We start from the raw sequence: 20,663 nt of genomic DNA, 5'->3' as shown, positions 1-20,663 counted from the left end.
ATCTTTAGACAGATACACCAGGCAACACAATCAAAAATGGAGGAAAGGAAGTGATTTTCTTGAATGGATTTTGAGAGACATTTACAGGAGATGCTCATAAATGGCAGTACCTGTGATCTTGCCAGAGAAAAAGTGGTGGTCAAAATGACACTAAAATCCCCACATGAAATCCTCATAAAAGTCAGTATTTGCCTAAGGCAAAGATAGTTTATGATGTTTATATCACTGCAGAAATCTTAACTATTGTCATAAGTCTCTGGCTGGCAACAGAGATGAACAGCATGAGTTTTGAGATGGGCTTAAGCCATCTGCACTGGTGACAAAACCCAGGAACATTATTCATAATTTTATACTTATTCCCTGTCTGCACCATCTCTCAAAATTATCTATGTTTCTGAGATCCTAAGATGAGAATCAAAGGAAGTGTTCAGTTAAAGAAAAATTATCTGTAATGCAGAATAAACAGCAGAGGATAATATCAAGGCACATAAGCCAAGAGCAGTTGCTTAGCACTAAGCACTTTTGAATGCCAACCCAGTTCTCAAGTTGCCTATCATTCTCACTTCCCTTTTGGAAAAATATTGCCTTTAATGGCTAATAATGAGCCAGTAGTAAGGTCTACTTCCTTTGTGTTACTACCTTCAGAATATGTCTTTAATTCCTTAAACAAACATTTTAAAAACATATCTCGGAGACTCAATTTTGTCAGCAATGTCATTATCTGAGGAAGAGAGATTTCAGCAGATAGGCCAACAGCACAGAACTCAAGCAAGAGGGTAGAATTCAGAATGTGAAGATATAATGTTGCCTGGTGCCTCTGATCAGAAAGTATTAGACTTCAAACCAAGAAATGAACACAGACACCATGGCAGCATATGAGTAACAGACTACCAAAAACATAATCCTGAGAAATTAATAAAACATGTAGAAATGCAAGTAGAAGGAATAACTGGAAACATCTGAAGAGCTGATCAGAAAGTACTCAAAAACATTAATGAAGAACATACATTGAAAAAAAGCTCATACCTGGAAACACCAAATAAACATGTCTACCTGATATACGCCTCAATATCCTAAGGAATTCTTAAGGAATTAGTGAGGATAGCAAACAAATGTAAGGCATCTTTTATAAGTCTTTCCAGGAATTCTACATAGGAATAGCCAGTTCTCTTTCCTTATTTCTCTTCATAGGCTTATTACTGTAGATATGTTACTGGAACATAATCTATCTCTGCATTCTAGTATGGGACAATGGTACTAGACTTAAAAAAAAAATATGCCAATACTTCCTTTCTGGTTTTCAAAAAAGAGGTAAGCTTGGCAAGTACTTGTGGGACACTGACACACAATATAGAAGGAAAGGACAGACAACAGAAACAAAAGACAATATGGATGTAAAATTAGATTTCAGAAGAAATAAGACAAAATGGCAATCAAAAGAAGAGGTGACTAATGACTGAGACATCATATAAATTATCTTCTTAAAGTGGCCTTAATAATTGGTGGAACAAAACAACAAAAGATAAAGTTTGATGCAATTTCTATTAAAAAATCTTGCTCTGTGCACAAACTCTGAAGAGCTGGGATGTGATACACTGTCTCAAAGACTGAAAGTGGCTGACAGGCCATAAGCAAAGGGTAATGATGAGTGGCAATGTACTGAGTTGGAAGGGAAGTGTCCAGCTGTGTGCCAGAGGGATTAGTGTTAGTCACAGTTTTATTTAACATCTTTATTAATGACCTGGACTAAGGGATACCCTGCATACTGAATCAACTCTCAGATGACACTAAATGCTGAAATCACCACAAAAGACAAAGACATTAGTACAAATAAACTAACAGTAGTGAGACGTGGACAGAAAATCTAAAAACAAGATAAGCATAGAACACTACAAACAATTATTTCCATAGAATAATAACCCCAAACATGGATAGGTCCAGAGTTAACAATGCAATCAAACTCTAGTCCAATGCCAGATACTGAATTAAATGCTACAGAAAACAACAAAGAACATCCATGTGCATCGGGGCTGTATTTTCATTGCTGTCATGGATTGGAAAAAGTACAGGGCAACAATGTAATTTTAGCAATGATGCAGCATAGAGTCATTAGTACTCTGAAACAAAAATGACAAAAGTATTGTGGTCCAGTTTAGAAGGCTTATTAGTATTTTTAACTGGGACAAGAGGATGTAACACAACACCTAAAGCTTAGCAACACAAAAGAGCAGGAATTTGGAATAAAGCAAGAATAAACTGAATAAATAAAGCAAGGATGAACTAAATAAAGCAAGGATAAACATGGTATCAATGAGGTCTGCTAGGAACAGCCTTCCCCCTAAGTTTTAAGAGGTATAACATTATAGCGCTTCGTGGTTGCTCCAATTTGAAAGAAAGATTAGAGTACAGCTCAGAAAGGATTTTCGAGCTCGGCGAAGGGACAAACGGAGGAAGTGCAGCAATATTTCCAGCTCCTGGCTCCACCAGCATCCCGTAATTCCGCACCCGCTGAAATCCCCGCGGCGCGGCGCGCACAGCCAACAGCGCTCCGCGGGCGCAGGAAAAGGCGCTTAACTACCACTAAGCAGCTTCCACCACCCCGGAATTAATTTATAATTAATCCAACTTAATTTTAGAGTTTAAATAGTGATGAATTAATTAATAAACCCCAGTAAGCGGAGAAATAGAGAACAAAGGCGCTGCTGGTCTGCGGGCGCCCCCTGGCGCGGGCAGCGCGGAACTGCAGCGGCGGGGGGGACACCGCCTTCTGTCGCGGGGGATGTCGCGACAAGACTGCCCGGGCCTCGGGAACCGCCTGCTCAGGGGAAACGGGGGGGAAAAAACGGAAAATGCAAAATGTTTATGGTTTGCAGTGCAGCAGTATGACCGCAACCCTTCAGGAGGCAGAGGCAGGTTTGTATGTCTATTTACGAACACTTCCAATCAGTGTTTCCGCCTGTGTCCGGCTCCCGGCCCAGCGCTGGGCGCGATGCGGAGCACACAGCGCACAGCCAGCCCGGCCCTGCTCCCACTGCCTGGAATCCTCATGGCTCCGGGGTTTATCCGGCACAGAGGCTTCCCCAGCCACAGCTCTAAAGCGTTTTGTTTCTATTGTGCTGGAGAGTTTGAGTGTTCTCCAATAGTACTGCCGACTGTGTCACAATGAGCAATGCTGGTGAAGGGACGGGAGGCGAAGGGATAAAAGTGACAATTAGAAGAGCGCTTTTTCTTTAATCCAAACGCAACTAAAAATTTTCTTAAAAACCCAAACAACACAATCCCAAACCAGAAATGCTTCCCAGCTCTCAGCTCTAAGCAAATCCATAGTCTGTGCCATGCTTGAAGTGAAATACAGACTCGAGCTACATCGACTTGTCTCTATTCACTCACTTTGCTTTCTTCAGGAAGTTTTCACTGAATAACAGTCCCAAAATAGGCCAGTCCATCCTGGAATGCAACTTTTAAACACCCTGGCCTCAGAAAGGGAGGTCTCAAGTACAGAGGCCATCTTGTTAAAGGAAGAAATCCTCAGCAGTGGGGCTGGTGAGAATAAAGTGTTATTTATATAATAAATACAGCCACGTTGGGGAATTACAAAGTAGTAGTCCCATTTATGCAGAGCAGAATTTGTTTTCAACAGCACCTTTTCTTTCCAACCTAATTTCTCACAATACAACCCATTATGACAGAAGGGTCTGAAAAAGCTTTTTATATCCTACCAAATATACACAAGGATAATTAGTTCTCTTTTGTTATTCTTCTGTAAGGGTTTATTATGATGGAGAAGCTTTTGCAAATTGAAAGAGGTTGCATTGCATTCTGGAGGCAGAGCTGTTCTTGGTTTTTATTGTGTAGAGATAATTGAACAGAAAAGTTCAGGGAAAAAAGTGAAAATATAATTCATTATGAGCTCTATAGGAAGATCAGATTACCACATCTGAGTTCTTTTTAGACCAGTATTTTATAATTACATTCCACAGTATGTTATGTCATGCTATGTAGGTGAAGCTCCATACTAGATAAAGCAAACATCAATGCAAGTTTTGTTTCCTAACTTTATAAGCATTACTCCAAAATTTGTAGATTCCATCTTATCTAGTAAATACTCTCTATAATCTTTAAGTATTTTATCAACCAGTAAAGAAATTCAGTGTTGAAGTCTCCAAATAACTTAATTTGCTATATGTGAAAGTTATATTATTTGCTTCAAACACTTCCCAAAAGTACCTCTAATAATAACCAATTCTATTTTAAGAATTTAAGGGATCTGACTTATGTAATGATCCTGCTGGGTTTCACTTTGTCATTGCTGTCAAATTCCATGCTTTTAAATAATTTCCAGCTAGACCAGGAATTAAAGAGCAATTGACTTGTGTCCAATATCATTCCATCATCTTGCTCTTCCTTTAAAATCATCTTGTGGAAGCTGATGTTGGTCAGCTGCAATTATTTTGCCCTCCAACTAGTGCCTGTGATGTTTTGGAAGGTTTGGGGTTGGAGTTTTTTTTGCTTCTCTTCCTTTGGCCTTACAGACATGAAGCTGGCTCTGTAGATACTGGAAGAGTATTATTTTTCCTCCTCCTGACCTCCCCTTACATAAATTGAATTAAAATGTACATTTTGAGGAAAGAGCCTCTTTGAAGGCTTCCAAACCCATATTCTCACCCTTGCATGCCATGACTTCAAAACATGTATATAAACAAGATAAAGGATCAGCCTGTGCCTGAAAGATGAAACAGGAGATAGTGAAACTTTGTTGTGTTTAGAAAACTAAAGCTGTTCTCTTCCAATCTGGGAGCATGAAGTTCAATGTCACTGCTGTACAGTTTCTATGGAAGTTTCTATGTGAAAATTCCTTTTTTTTTTTTTTTTTTTTTTTTTTTTTTTTTTTTTGCATTGCAATTCCTCCCGTGTAAAATGCAGTAATGGGACCTTGAATCAATAGAAGTTAAAGCATACATAAAAATCCTTACAAGATCATAAACATTGCTCTTTAAGGTACATCTTTCAAAGTCACTAAGATGCTGAGAGGAAGTAAATCTGTACCAAAACCAATGCATATTTAAAAACAAAAGGCTGTATGCTTTTATCCTCATTTCAGGTCTCATGATCATTGCATTTAAAATAATTATGTATGGGACATATTTTGTGTCACCAAAAATCTTCCACAAATTAAATCAGGAAGTTAGAAAAGTTTTGTTTCTTTTTTTTTAAATTTAAGACTGGAGATTGCTGCTTTTTGAAACATGATAAGAAAGAAAGAAAATTTCTAGAATGAATCAGTCTATCCATGTGTTAAATTTTACAGCTGGATTATAAACCCTTGGGAATATGATGTCTATAATGGAAATGTTTATACATCCTTAACTACAGCTGTGCAAGCAAACAGAGCTTTAATACAGCACACAGATAAAGATTTACACTGGAAAAAGAGAAAGCCCTTTACAATTCAAATGTAAATGATACATAATTTTGAGGCACTGAATATTTCCTTTTATAGTAGAAACATCCATATGAAGCACTGAACTGTATGTATTGTCATTGCTTTCAATCCCTTCATTTATGCTGAAAAATTGCAAATCCTTTATGCACAGAGCATTGAAAATGTATAAATATTTTTGAAGAGGTTTCATAGAATTTAGAAAGCTCTGGTCTTATTTGAGTCAGCTTGTGATGTGATCAGAACTTGTGTCAATAATGAAATCTCAGAGACTGAAGCTGTTTTAGGCAAACTGGCTTTTGTTCTTTTTTGTGGTATTTTATGAAAAGAGAAATTTCATGCAATGGTCTCAAAGGAAATATAAGACAGCAATTTCTCAAATTCAAACCAATTATTGTACTTGTTAATACATAAGTGCTGTATTTTAATAATCCAGCTGCTCTTAAAATACAGAAAAAAGACTTCAGCCCAGGCCTTCAGGATGGATGGAATAGCATGCCAGTATCTATTCACATTACTTAGGCAAATAGATGCCTCCAAGCAAGCACATTCAAATCAATATTAGTTTCCTTGTCCTTCTTTCCCAATCCAGATCTAATTGCCTATGCTGTAATATGATTGCTTCTTTCAAGCTTTTGGATTTTGTTAAGTACTTTTAAAGAAAAAATCAACTTGCAATTTTTTTGACTGTGAAAGGACAGGATACAGACCATTATAGTGACTTAATTTTTAAAAGGAAAGCTGTGACTTTCAGGAAATTAAATTTTATTCCAAGCAGTAAGACTGAGGGACAGTCAAACATTCTAAGATGTCTGCAAGGACTGCAATTGGCAAAATGGTCAGAGATATTTACAAAATATAAGTGGAGTCAATCTTCCTGTTGTTCCCTCTGCAGTAAACAGGAGATGGACTCAAAAGCCACCAAATTAGGCTCCTAGATTGAGCTGGACAAGCCAGGAGCTTTTCTATGGACTATTGAAAGTCAATTAATGCAGGCTGGTAACACTTAACCTTCCTGGAGGCCTGAACTGGTTTCAGTGCCAGCTTTATTTCTCACTGCAGGAACTGGGAGCCAAGGAGAACCCAGTAGTGCTGCAAGGTGAGATACAGGGTCATGGAAGATGCCTGGAACTACAGAAATACAGGTTTTGACTCAAAGGACAAACATTAATGGTACTACATTCAACATTTAATGCCAAAATATTTTTAACAACAGTCCTTCTATATTAAGAGATTCTTCCTCCTTCAGTCAACCACAATTTCAAAAAGTGTTTTTTTGTTTGTTTGTTTAAAATGAAAACACTGGACCAAATGAGTTTGGGAAGGAGCAGATAGAGAAAAAACGTAATAGAATGGCAAAGTGAATATAAACCTAATCACATTTTGGAAAAGTGACCATGCTATAGATTTTGAAGTTGTAGACACATTTCATTGCTAATAAATAAGGATATTGAAAAAGCATTTGGATTTCTACTCTATTAATAATTTTTTTTCCTTTACACGAAGGAAGTTTCTTCACCAGAACATATTGTATCTTCCATTACAGTGGTGAACTTAGAGATGTTACAGTCTCCTGCTGATTAATCTCTTGAAGTCCCTGGTAAACTACCAACTAGACAGCCAGTTGCTAGCAAAAATAAAATTTTGAATTAGTACCAGGAAGAAAACAGCAGTGCTGGTACAGCAAAGGCTTAGCCTTGCTGCAGAACTTTTGGTCAAAAGAGAGTGGAGAAAAATTCTAACAGCTTTTCTGGCAAGACAAGTTGTTGACATAGCTGAAATCATCCAATTCAAGCTCTCTATGCCTTCCTCAAAATATAAAAGATATTAATTGCTTAAGACAGTACAGTCCAAATATGCTGTCTACAGAGATTCTACATGTGCTGAGAAATCTTCTAGCAAACTTTACACAGATGATTACTTAGAATAATGGCAGTATTGTGGTATTCAATCTGAATGCTCTTCAGGTTTGAGCATAATACCTCTATATCAATGTCCATCTGATGTAAATGTGACCAAATTCAGGAAACATTGAAAGGGAAAAAAATGTGATGAATTTTCATTGCTTTTCTTAATTTCTAATTAAGATGACAACAGATTGGTCAGCAGCTCACAGCAATGACCAGATGGACCTGGCAACAGGGGATGGTTATGTGGAAACAACACTCAAAAGTGGATTAGAAACACATTATTTAAAAGTTTCCTAATTTTTATAGATGAACAGAGAAAACAAGATTCCAAACTGATGGCCCAAAGCAATAACACAATATTTCTCCAGGAGCTCAATTCACTTGCCAAGTAACACCCCCAAGAATAAATTACTATACTGTGAAGTTTCTTCCTATTTACAAAAAACTGGCAATTCATATCTGGCTTATTTGAAAATAACAGAGCCATTTTATGTTAGATATGATAACTTCAGCATATCCTTGAAGAGCCAAAAGTGCAAATGAAAAAAAAACTTACTTGTTCCATGCTTGTCTAAGGTTTTTAGGGCTGTACTGTGTAAACCGTTCTGTAAGAAAAAGAAGCATATTCAATTACTTCACTAAACCAAGGAAAGAAAACTAACCTATGAGCAACTGACATACAAATAGGAGAAAAAATACTAAAATAAAACACTAATACCAAAAAGCCCCGAACTTGTTAAACCAAATCAATTCAAACCAGCATGACCTAAAGCTCATTTTCTGTGGCATCACCAGAAATGGAAAATTTTACAATTATTTCTAAAGTAGTTTTTGACTGCTACAGGAAAAAAGGAACCCTGAAATCTAGTGGTTTTTTCTTCTTCATGACAAAAACAATTCTCTACAGCCTTCCTGTTATATTTTTATGCTTCTCAGGATGATGAGTGAGCGTGGGTCTCTGTCATGATGGACACACAAGTCCATTTTCTAAAGAATACATATAAATAATGAGCAGAAGTAACAAGTACAATGTCAGCTTGTTTACTCAAACATTAAGTTCTTGAGTTCAGATACAAGCACTTTCCCACTCATATCCAAGAAGATGCTTGATCTGCAGTAGGACTCTAGTTGAAAAGGGAAGATGCTATGTAAGCTTCTGCAGAAATGAAGGGTCAGTCCTTCCTCAGCCTCTTGAACAGGAGCTAAGTGCCTCTCAGGTAGCAACAAACTAGTTCAGCTGGAGAACAGTGCAAGATTTTCCATGGAGACTTATTACATGGAAATCCTGCCATGTAGTCAGGTGCTCACCATGACCAGCTACCCTGACATGATTGCATTAGTTGCTGTGCAGAAATTTAAACTTACAAAATACTTCATAAAGTCAAATAAATAAATAAATGAAAAATTTTGCTTCCTTTCACCCATGTGCATGGCATTTACTAGACTCACTGTACAGCTGCAATAGCATTTTTTAAATATATGCACACAGATATACATGCATCTTACTGTGAAAAACAGCTGCAAGTGAAAACGTCAAAGGGATTGTGTTCAAATTCCTGTATTTGTATACTTGCTTGCATTATTTCTAAAGCTGTCATGTACATTTCATACACAGTCAGTCCCAAGGATGCCAAAACCAAGGCAGAAGAAAAATCCTAGTGTCAATGTGGATGCTTTGATTTTCTTTCTTATACCAATTTTTTAGGGCTTTTTTCCCCTTTAAAAAGACAAATGCAGAAGCTTTAAATCTCATTGAAATCACTATTGGAAGTTACTGATAATCAGTAGACCTGCAAACTGTGTCTGTGGGCCACTTCATGTTGATGAGTTTTGTTGCTTTAGCCATACTGATGCAGTTAAAGAAATGAAATCACTCACTTTTAGTTCTGTGTGACAAGTGTACTGGAAACTGGAAGCTACACGACTATAACCCTTCAATTTGCAAAAAGGAATTAAATACATGCATATATGCAAACAGATACCCATTAAAATTGGAAAAAAAAGAAAAACTTTTCATATGAAATAAATTGTCCAACCATAACACTGTCAATTAATTTATGACAAGAGACTGAAAAATAAAATGCAGCTTGACAGTGCTGTGTAACAACATGTCTGAGATACACATGGGAGTTCAGCTAATAAACTGCAAATTTGCACATTAATCTGTTTCTGTGCAGAAAAGTCTGGGTGGAAAGAGAATTGAACTGACTTGAAGCACTGCTGAAAAGGCAACCTGGACCTCGAGAGAGACAGATTTTGATTTTATCTGCCATTCTGCAATATGGTTTGGTCAGATACTGAGCTGGTTCAAACTGGCAAAGCAACACTGATTTCAACAGAGCTACTTCCACTTAAAACATTTGAGAAGTATCATATAAAACATATTTTTTCTTGACCAGACTATCTGGTGTTTATTTTGATCAATTTAAGCTATTTTTACTGTGGGAGGAAAGCCCAAGAGTCAACCACTTGGCCAAATTGCATTAAGATTTTAATGCCCAGAGATCTGTTCCAGTTCTGCAAAAAACCTGAAAAACTATTGCTATACCAGATGAATTTTTACTGAAAAAATGATACACTGGAACCAGTTATGTAAATGCTATAAGGGACACACATGAGCAAAACAAACTTCTCAAAGGGATCTTACTTTGCTGTCTACAGTTCCAGTCTAAATATCTTTTTAAGTAATTACCTTATACATCATATTTTTCAGTCAGGAGAGGGAAAAAGGAAGGGGAAGACAAGGAGAGGGCAAAACCCTGTCTATAGAGAGGCAAATGTTTAGTCTATAGTCCTTAATTTCAAAATTTATTGAATATGCTGAGACTGCAAACCATGCTTCTCCTAACTATTGGTATCAACTCTTAAGCAGATTAAAGGCTGCTTACTTTACATGCTTTATGCAGAAAGAAACCACACATTGATAAATTAACAGCTCACAATTTTCTACACAGTTTTGTGGCCATGGCTCCAACCAGAGTCTTACTGACTCTCATGGACAAGATAATTACCTGTGACTATTGTGTTAATTATGCCTAGTCACATGTATATGCCAGCTCATAATATTTTTCTGAGTTAATCCTTTAGAGAATAAGGAAGCAGTGAAACCAGCTGATTTTGGTTTCAGAGTTGCCATAACAGAGAAGCTACAAGAATCTTGTCCTTGAGCTGCTCCACCATGGTGCAGTTTTTCAAGTCCTGAACTATTAAACCACAACATTACATACCTAAACCCACCAAACTTGCAGCCCCAACATAGGCAAAAAAGAGGCACCTTCACAACTTTTATCTGACCATCTCCTGCTTGTGCCAAATTTATCACAGAACCAGAATTGAGTCTCACAATTACACCCCCAAGTTTGCTTCTGAGTCACTTTTCAGAGTGACTCTCACACTCCTGTATGAATGCCTGTCCTTTACTGCTTAATGGATGTAAAACAACCAAATCTAAAGCTATACATGTCTGTGACCGACTGCACAAAATTACATTCTGTGATACTTCCAAGCATATAGCTTTGGTATTTGTTTTTCAGAAGCTACCACTGATGTGTTCATAAAGAACAGTAATATAAGTCTGCATGTGAGACTGGGAGTTCTGCAGAATTACCATGAATGTTCCTCCACAAAATAAATCTTTGCCTGACATACTGAGAGTCAACAGTACTGGCAATCACAACCTCAATCCAATCTTTCTTGTGGAAGAAACCCTGTGGAGCAAAAACTTAATTCCTCTTCCTCAGAACTGAAAGGAAACATGCACATGTGAAAATTTCATGCAGACACTCACAAGACCAGCCACCCACCCAGCCATCCTCCAGCACATGCAAACCACTCTCAAGAACACAAGGTGCACCACCTTGCTGAGGCAGCTGCTCACCCTCATCAGGCAGAGATTAAAGAAACATGGGAAACTGTAGGTTTACAGATCAGGATTTGATCTCAGATATATTTTGAAATTTTGTAGTTCAAATTGTAGGTATATATACTGGAGTTCAAATATTTTTAGATTATTGTTATTAAGTGTGTTTGAATGAAAACTCTGGGAGGCCAACACAGGAATCACATCTGAAATTTAATGTAAAAATTGCTATTTTAATTTCCTTTACACAGACGCTTGAGTATTTGCCAATTTTTTGGGAAAAAAATCAGGAAACAAAATTTGATCCTCTGCATTTTTATATAAATATGCAGTCATCCTCCTCACTACCAGCTATGTCTCACTGTTACAGAGCTGGCTTTTCACATGGGTGCTGTCATTTCACCTAGTAAAAGGTGAATTTTGCTTATGAGGAAGATAGTTTTGTTTAAATTGCACAGCACCTTAAAGTTTTTTGCTGTTTGCTTCTTAGAAGGCCAAGGTAGGCAAATCTTGACTAAGTGGCATGTCCACAATCAAAAGGAGTGTAAAGAGACACCTTAATAGGACAGCATAAATAAGAGCTAATATCTAATATTCCTGTTTGTTATTGGAAAGATGTAGCAACCTCTTCCTGCAGCTGAATTTTTACTCTCAGAATGTCCCAAGAGTCTCCAAATGGACTGGGCTAGCATGTCAAGAGGCTATTGGGGTAAAGACTGCAAAATGGAAGCAAAAATGAGGAACCAGAGAGGGAGGGAATTACTTCAGCTAGGTAATTTGACAAACTTGATGCATCGAAAAAAATTATGTTTTTAAAACAACTGCTTCCAAATTTGGGCCAGTTTGAAGGCCAAAAAAAAAACCTAAAAAAAAAAGCCTGGCCAGAAAGCTCATTCATTAAATTCAGCAGTACTAAGTGGTTGTAAAAAAACCAATATTTCTTTCTTTCTTTCTATCTCTTATTTCCTTTAGACAGCTACTGTACAGCAACACTGTTGTATGTGCATACCCACTTGTGTGCCCACACCTGTTCTGCTCTGCAAACATCATTCTGTGCCTGATGAACACGCTCCATCTGACAGCCCTGCACCAAGGGCAGGCTCAAACAGAAGAGAGCTCCAGCAGAACTCACTAGTGAGCTTATTAGCAGACCACTGCAGGAATACTGCTCTGCTGTGAGAATTGAAAATACAAGCACTTGCATTTTAAGTAACATAAAACAAGATGAGGGTTTTTTCTTTTATCAGCCAGAAAAACAAGTGAACTATTATACCTTTGCCACATTTGCTGTGAAAGGACCTAAGATAGGCAAGGAAAGCTACAGAAGGAATTAGAGGCAGAATACATTTTGATTTTTAGCTTCTTTTTAACAGTATTGATAATCAGCTTCTAGTCTAAACCAAAGAACTTAAAATGCAGTTTGACTTCAAGGCATTTTTTATGTTGTTATTCAAAACATGATGGCTAATATGCTTTTCTTGATTAATGCTCTTCTCTATTTAAAACTAAATGTGATTATCTTAAATGCAAATATTTAAACATCACCATTATTAATATTTTGAAAAGTCTAATTCATTATTTCTTTTAAAGGGTTTTCTTTACATTTCATTTAAAAGTCTAACATGACTAACACTGTATTGTGATATATAAGACATATACAATTTTTAGTAAAGATTCAATGCTAAAATGATTCAAATTATGTTAGCTAAAGATATAAAGACAAGCGTCCATGTTGACAAGAAAAATTTCAAGCACTATAATATCTGCAGCACTAATGTGCAATTTGTTTTTACTGAAGTTCAGTTATAACTGGAGTTTTATCAAATACATGAGCTAGACTTTGGAGTTTTGTATGCCAAACATCTTCATAAAAATTACAACTCCCTCCCCTCCATCCCATCCTCTCTTCTCCCTTCCATTTGCTTTAGAAGAGCACAGTTTGTGTGAAGAGGAAGAATATCAGCTGTTTCCTAAACTCCCTCCTGAGGATGAGTAGAAAATGTAATTTTAATACCCAGCATTGGAGTCCTACATTAAATGGTTCCACCTTTTAGCAGAGCTCACCTTGTCTCCTCTGCATACATAAGTTACTTTAACTTTTCATATTAATGTAATTCCATTTAAAGAATGGTGAAAACACTGACAGCTCTGCTTCCCTTGGGTTGTGGATACCAAGATTAAAGAAACACTAAATAATACAGTTTAGTTTTGGCAAAAGAGGGGGAGGAATTAGAAGTTAATTCTTTTTCACAAGTAGCCCTCCTTTCTTCAGGTACTCAAATTCTTGAAGACTACATCTACACCAGTAATTTAAATGAGCTTGGCTGAGACACCATCACTGTCCTGTGGCACTGCTGCAGCACCTCCCACTTCATCCTCCAGAACAGGAGATGGGCACTTCTTACAGGGAACAAAACCTCCTAATGCCCAGGAATTAATTATCTGTAAGTGCTAATTGCCATGAGGTAAAGGCACAGCAGAGGCTGCTCTGACAGTCTAACAGCAGAGGCTTCCACTTCACCTGGGAACATTCCCTGGCATCAGTGCAGATGAAAACAAGCAAGATATTGGTTTAGAATGTAGCAAAATGTTGACAGGCTTTAGAGAAACTCTATAGGAAAATCTGCTATGAAAGTTTGAGAAGCCATATGTTCTTATACACAGTATGTTCATATATTTGTGCCAAAGGAATTCAGTCTCTCAGTCCAGCCCTACTCTAAAAGGAGACTCAAAACTTAGGAAAAAAAATCTGCCTGTCAATCAGCTGTTAAGATGCATGTAGGCAGATCATGTTTCTAAAGCAAATCTGTATTTATTGATCACCTGGGAAGTAAAGTAGAACTCCTGAGTTAGAACATCAGCCTGCAGTGGTTTTGTCCATCATAGACTTGTGATTTTTTTAATAAATCCACTAAGTACTTATCAACCCTTGGCAAAATCCATGTTATGTACTATCTCCTATGAATACTTTTCCCTCACTGTTTCTGTTTGTGTTCTGCTTTCTCTTTAAGGAGAGACTCTTCCTGTTTTCATCCCAGCCTTAGGGATTCTCTTTTAAAAATCAGTGCTCAGCAGATGGATGTTTCCATTGTCTCATAAAGGCACCTTTTCAGGTGTGTTACTCTCTGTTGTATCTGATCATCTGTTGAACATTGTGAGGTTCAGGCCCCTACACCACCAGCCCAAGCTTAAATATTTAACTTTCTTTCACCTAGAAACAGTATTGTAAAAATATGATGCACAGTGAACATTACAAAGCATTGTCATGTTTTTTCCATCTTCCAAACAAGTTCCTTCCTCTTCTTGACCATTACTATCTCTTCATTGCTACACACAGTTCATTTATCTTCTATTGTGACCCTATCTTACCTTCTCCCATTTTACTCACTGAAAGCACCTCCTCATAAATCTCAACTTCCCAGGATGGAGGTTACACATCATCAGTCCCAAACACTAACTGAGAATCTCAGAAAAGTGAAAACTTGACTTTAGTGTAGATATTTATCCAAAGGTTTATCCTTTGGACAGGACTCAGTCCAGGAAAAATGGCTGGAGAGAGAAAGTTGAGAGGACTCCAGACTAAAAACACCTAGAGATTTAATAACAATGAAGAACACAATGCACAAAAAAATCAGGAAGACTCTGACACAAGACTGGCAAGGAAGCAGCTTGTTTGGGGATACTGCTTCACCTCTACTCATCTAGATAAGACATAATTAATGAATTAGCTAATTAATTCCTGGAGATACAGGTCCAGTAATATGATTGATGTTTGAATCTGCTTTAGTTCAGCAAATCTAAATATTTCCTAAAGTATTGCACCAAAAGAGTGAATAATGAAAACATGTTCTTCAAATCTAGGGGAATCACATTCATTTAAAGTGTCTCTGCCCAACAGCCTGTACCATGGGGCTCCTCATGTGGCTGAAACATCAAGATTCTACTGAAACAGCAACTAGCACTTTTTCACAATTCCCTCAAACTGTTTTCCTATTTGAGGGCAGATAATTACTTTCACAGGGACCCAGAATGGCTGGGTTTTATTGGTGATGAAACCAATGAAATGGTGATTCCTGAGTACAGGAAGACCCTCACAAGATTACAGCATCCATAACAGCTTCAAAGTGACTGAAAAGTTACTGAAATACTCCTGAAGTATTTCAGGCCTCTCAAATGTATTATTTAGGTTATCCTTAAGTAACTTACTAAGCAGGACATATGTGCATGTGTGTCTGTGCTTCCAGACAAAACTGAGAGGATGGAGGCTGCAGCACAGAGAAAGCTTAAAGACCAGGCCAACTTTTAGCTTTAAATATCTTATCTATTACTTGGAGCACTTGTAAGACAGTAAGTAATCTCAAAGCAGACAGATGAAATACAAGTTGTTTTCTGACTTTTCAAATGACAAACAAAACTATGACAGTTTTATTTTCATTATTATAAGCTGTTAAAGTCACCTAGGTTAGGAGTTTAAATGACCTAGAGTCACTCACAACTAGTTTTAGGAACATATTTCTTATACAGGCCCAGAAATATTCCTGCATATTAAAATGTCAGAAATCATAGTTATTAAAGCACTGGATGCTTTCCATAATAATCAAGACCCTTGACCACTGTAGTAGAGACTAATACCATGTTTTTCAGACATGTTTCTCCTAGTAAACTGTGATTAGCTCTCTGCAGCACAAGACTGGGCCCTATCAAATCACAGGGTGAAAATTAGTTACTGAAGTCTGTATGCAAACAATACAATGAAATTCTGTTTTAACTCTCAATAGTCTTCCCAAATCCACAGGCATTTAATGTGCTCAGCATTTTTTAAGCTATAAACTATAAACTATTTTTTAAACTCCTCCATAGTGTAAGGGAATTAAGTGCTTTGCATTAACAGGCCCTGAAAAGATGAAATTATTGCCAGCAATAATAGTGATTACTCTGACTCACAAATCTACATACTTCACAGATGTAAGGAAAGGATCTGAGAGAACAAAGACTGCACCATGCAGAAATGGTGAAAATACTGAGTGACCATTTTCTGTTGTGAAGGCACCTTTTCTCCTCTCCCCACCCTATAATTATTATGTATTCATAGCTGAAAAAATTAATAGTCTAGGATGGAGAAAATAAGAGCAATTCTAACACAATGCCTATATAAAAATTAGATTTAATGAAGTGCCTACAGTGGATTTATTTCCTGATGTTCTTCTGTGGTAATAAACCCACATCCCTTGACACACTTGGAAGCCAAATGGAAAAATGAAACCAGGAAATTTCTTGGCTGCCATCTACTGTTCAAAACTTTCCTGTATTTCACAGAAAAAGAAAAACAAACCAACCCAAAGAACAGTCACTGACACCTTCAGGCCTTCTCATTCTCTTTACTATTCTGCTAAAACCAATGTTTTTGGGCTGCTTTTACAGACCACTGCATTGCTGTAAGTATTCTGTATTTGCCCACCCTTCAAGAACAAGAAACACAAAAGTTTGTAAATTTAATGGAACACTGTTTAAGAGAAGAACACCATAGCATTTTTAGTATTTCAGTGAAAGACTGTCAAAGAAGTTTCTACTAATTCACTAGAGAGCACTAGAGTGTGATTTCACTATGCAGCAGTAAGTCAGCAGTAGGATAGAGACCGAAAAGCAAGAATCTGCATTCCTTTCTTTCAAGGCTTTATGTCTCTCTCAGGGTAAGCCCTACAATAAATTTGTTTCTCTCTCTCTTATTTTGAGAGCTATCTAGATCTATTTGTCCTTTACAACTCCTCTGACTCATCTACCTACTCCTTCACCTGCTTTGCCATGTTTGAAAAAACATATTTCATAGATCTCCACTCAGAAGTTCACAAGACTACATATATTACATACATAAACATGCATACATATATAGCATAATGAATATATATATATTATATATATATATTATATATATAGCACATCCTCCTACTCTCTCAGAGACAAACTGAACTCTCTCACAAAAAGTTATCAGATGGTGAAACAGTTTTTCAAGGATGGTTATAGAGTATGGTGACTGCAAATACAACACATATTAAAAAATTGAGCCTTTGCAGAAAGATACTAATAGATGATCTAGTAATAACTTCAGCTTTCACAATTTCTTTTCTCTAATGTTTAGTTTCTTTTATATTTGTCAAAGTTCGGTGTACTCTGTTGGAAAAGTAACCCTGATAGAGGATCAGCACACTAGCAGTCTGAAAGGTACAATGCTCAATGGCTGAGGAATGCAAGCAGATCAGGGCTCATATGTAACAAAAAGAAGAAAACAAAAAGAAAGCAAAGAAATTAAATGAAAGAAAATCTCTCTGAGCACAATAAAAAGAAAGTAGCTTGAAGTGGATTACAGTTCACACACTGCACACCAGGCCTTTTCCTCACTTGTGGTTAGGGATGTAATTCTCTCTGTTGTGTGTACTTCCAGAGAGAGAATTTGGAGGAACTTGGTGCTTCAACCTACCTGGTTTGAAGTGGGGTAAAGAGTGGACTCCAGGCCACGTATCTTCATTTGGTGTTCCAAGTACCTGTGCAGAAAAAAAACCCAAAAACACATTGTTTTAGTGGAAAAGACTTAACAAGTCATAGCACTGTAGAAAGCACAATCTAAACTTCAAACAGGCATCTTAAGTGGGGATGGGGAGGAGGAAGAAGGTACAAAAGGTTAAATGATTACAACATTGCCAAGGTACCACAGGAGTCTGTGAAGCAGGTGGGAGTGCTGTGTTCCTGTCACACTGCCTGTTTAACCAAGAGATGTTAAAGCTGCTTTTCACTGACAAGTACCAAGCTACCTGAAAGCACTGGTGTCACAGAGGCTACACAATTTAACTCAGAAATAACTTAAATCCCTAGAAACTTAAATAAGATAAAAAGATAATGAATAGATTCTAGGATAGAAGATTTACAAAGATGATAAAGAGGATGATCAAGAATGTGTCATGAACAAGAATGCACAGCAAAGAGTTGTTATTTTAATGTGGATGCAATACACTTAAAAATAGTAAATTCTTAGGAGATACAGACTTTACTGACTCATGCATTATGCTTTGTTTCTATTCACTGTCCTCCTTCTTGTAATGTAAGTCAGACCAACTTCCAGCATTAAAGTATTTACACTTCTCACATGCATCTTATATTCTCTGTTCACATGAAAAGTTCACTCTCCATGCCTTTGACACAAGTAGTAATTAAAGTGAGAGAACTGCTGTAAGTACTTCTCCCAAACCTGGTTTTGCTTCATAACATATAACTGTCAAGACTTGCTTTAAGTAAAGTCAGGAGGAACACTTAAATTAACTAGAAACACAATTCTGAATGAACCATGGAATTTAATATTTCACTAGTAGGACCTTTCTTTTCAAAAATTTATAGTCAGTTTCTAACATGAATGAAAATGCTAGATTATTTTGAATGTTTGTTATAAGTTTAAGCCCTAGAATAAAAGGTTGATATTCTGAATGAAAGTAATTCACATTAGTCTGGTGCTTATTTTGCATTATTAATGTACAAAGCCCTTCCCAGCTCTGCCCCTATCTGCACTGCAGGTCATTTGAATAAAACTTTTGGACCTGCATAACTTCAGGTGACATTCTGTGGTCACTTGCCTCAGCATGAAGCAAGCCCAAAGTTAGCATGAAAATCTTTGGTCCAAAAAATGTGAGAAACAACATCTACTCCAAATAATTTGGAACTGAAGAGATTTATTTTAATTTTGTTTGGTGTGATATACACATGAATTAGGAGCATTAAAGGAAGGACACCACTCCAGAATACTTGTTTCATTTCTTAAGCTGTGTAAACATTTGTTCATGTTGATAAATTCAAACTGCCAAAAAATTCTTAGAAGCAAGACTGGCAAGGTAAAACACAAAAAGTTTTTCTTCAACTCTGCCAGAAATTTATTAAATTAAATTTAGAAATGAGAATAAAAACTTGAGACAAAACTAAGTGACCTCTAAAATAGATAAAATTTTTACCTATGAGGTTTGCTTTAGGAGTCTAAGGCCTTTGTTGAACAGTTTAAAGTAGTCATATTTTTCTAATCTAAGGATATTAATCCAAAGATATTTTTTGTCCACAATCAAATACAATAGGCAAACAGTATAACTTTGTGTAGTATGATCAGTAGAAGGGGAAAGCAGAGCACTAAGGTGACAAAGGTGACAGTATCAGTGCAACTATAGAGTATACATTCACATAGTTATTTAGGTATGCAAATTCACTGATTTTATTTGTAAATATTGTTTGTAGAACATTTCTTTCAGTCCTTGTGATGCCTTAATTGGCACTTGAATAAGATAAACCTGGCCCTGCAACCCTGATTCATCACAACACCAGTGTTCATCTCATTATTGCTATTAGAGAGAGCACAGTGCTGTCATTAAACATTGAGGAAGTTAGGAGACACTGTCAACACTGTGTCACAAAATCAATTTGCAAATAACTTCCACTTACTTTCTGCATTAATCAAGCTCCTGGTGCCAAGCACCTCCGAGACCAGGAGAGGGAGCCCGTGCATCAAAACCAGAGATTCTTGCATCAATTTTGATTTACAAGTAAGGTTCTCAACTTTGCAAGCCCTCTTAGTGAATCAAAATGATATTCCCTTATTAAATAAGATATATTGATTATGAATATATTTTTTCTGAATATTAAAAAAATTAGCTACATTTCTCTAAAGGTATGTTCTTACTTGCCTTTTATTTTAGATGAGATGGAGGCAGCGATGGGAGTGTACACATGAAAGTTAAAACCAGCTAACAAAATCTGTAATTTTTACTTTTTAAAGGAATCTCCTGACTCAGTGTTTCTTGTTTCACTAGTTTTCCAATCCATGTATTTAATAATATTCTAGCACATCTGCCACCACAGTATCTAGGAGCCAGCTACAAGCAAGTTCTGTGCATTGGAGTACTCAAATCACCTACAATATTTATAGCTTCTCTCAAGGGCAGCAGTCAGGCTGAAAACAACTGTGAGTTTCCTAGCATCTAAAGCCAAACAATTTTTAAGGTAGAGACACTTGGCAGTTTAGGCAAGGATCCAAACACTTTATTTTAATGCATGGTACAAACACTATAAAGATCACACTTTTCCACACGATTTTTTAGCATATGCAATACAGAAACTCACAGTATGTGACAGCCAACAAACCAGGAGGAGAGGGCAGAGGTGAAACAACTGTGCCTTTGGGTAAGATGGAACAGTCACTGCCCACAGGTAAGTCAACATGAAGAGATTTGTAAGCATCACCTTGTAAGTGATTCTCCTAAGCAGCAATCAATCCCATTCTGATGAGTGGGATTAAGCAATCCAAAGAATGAGTTTTGACATTGCTATAAACAAAGCAAAGAGGGTTCACACTTAACACCACTGTGGAGAAGAGTCTGCCTTGTTTTGCAGCTTACAAGAGAGAATTAAGGCACCAACATGGACAGGG

At 37.0% G+C, this 20,663-nt stretch overlaps 1 protein-coding gene across 5 annotated transcripts in view; it reads right to left on the bottom strand.

The window, feature by feature from the left end:
* CDK14 (cyclin dependent kinase 14) overlaps nt 1-20,663 on the bottom strand; it is a 337,412-nt gene that overhangs the window by 112,916 nt on the left and 203,833 nt on the right. For all 5 annotated transcript variants that reach the window (XM_079300341.1, XM_079300340.1, XM_079300342.1 and 2 more), the window contains 2 exons: nt 17,685-17,748; nt 7,907-7,955 (listed from right to left, as the gene is read on the bottom strand). In XM_079300341.1, coding sequence (XP_079156467.1) covers nt 7,907-7,955; nt 17,685-17,748 — 113 coding nt within the window. The remainder of the gene's footprint in view (nt 1-7,906; nt 7,956-17,684; nt 17,749-20,663) is intronic.

The sequence above is a fragment of the Erithacus rubecula genome (assembly GCF_903797595.1).
Source record: "Erithacus rubecula genome assembly, chromosome: 3".
NCBI lineage: Eukaryota > Metazoa > Chordata > Aves > Passeriformes > Muscicapidae > Erithacus > Erithacus rubecula.
Note: the sequence above shows the minus strand (reverse complement) of the source record. Positions and strands in the feature narration are given on the sequence as shown.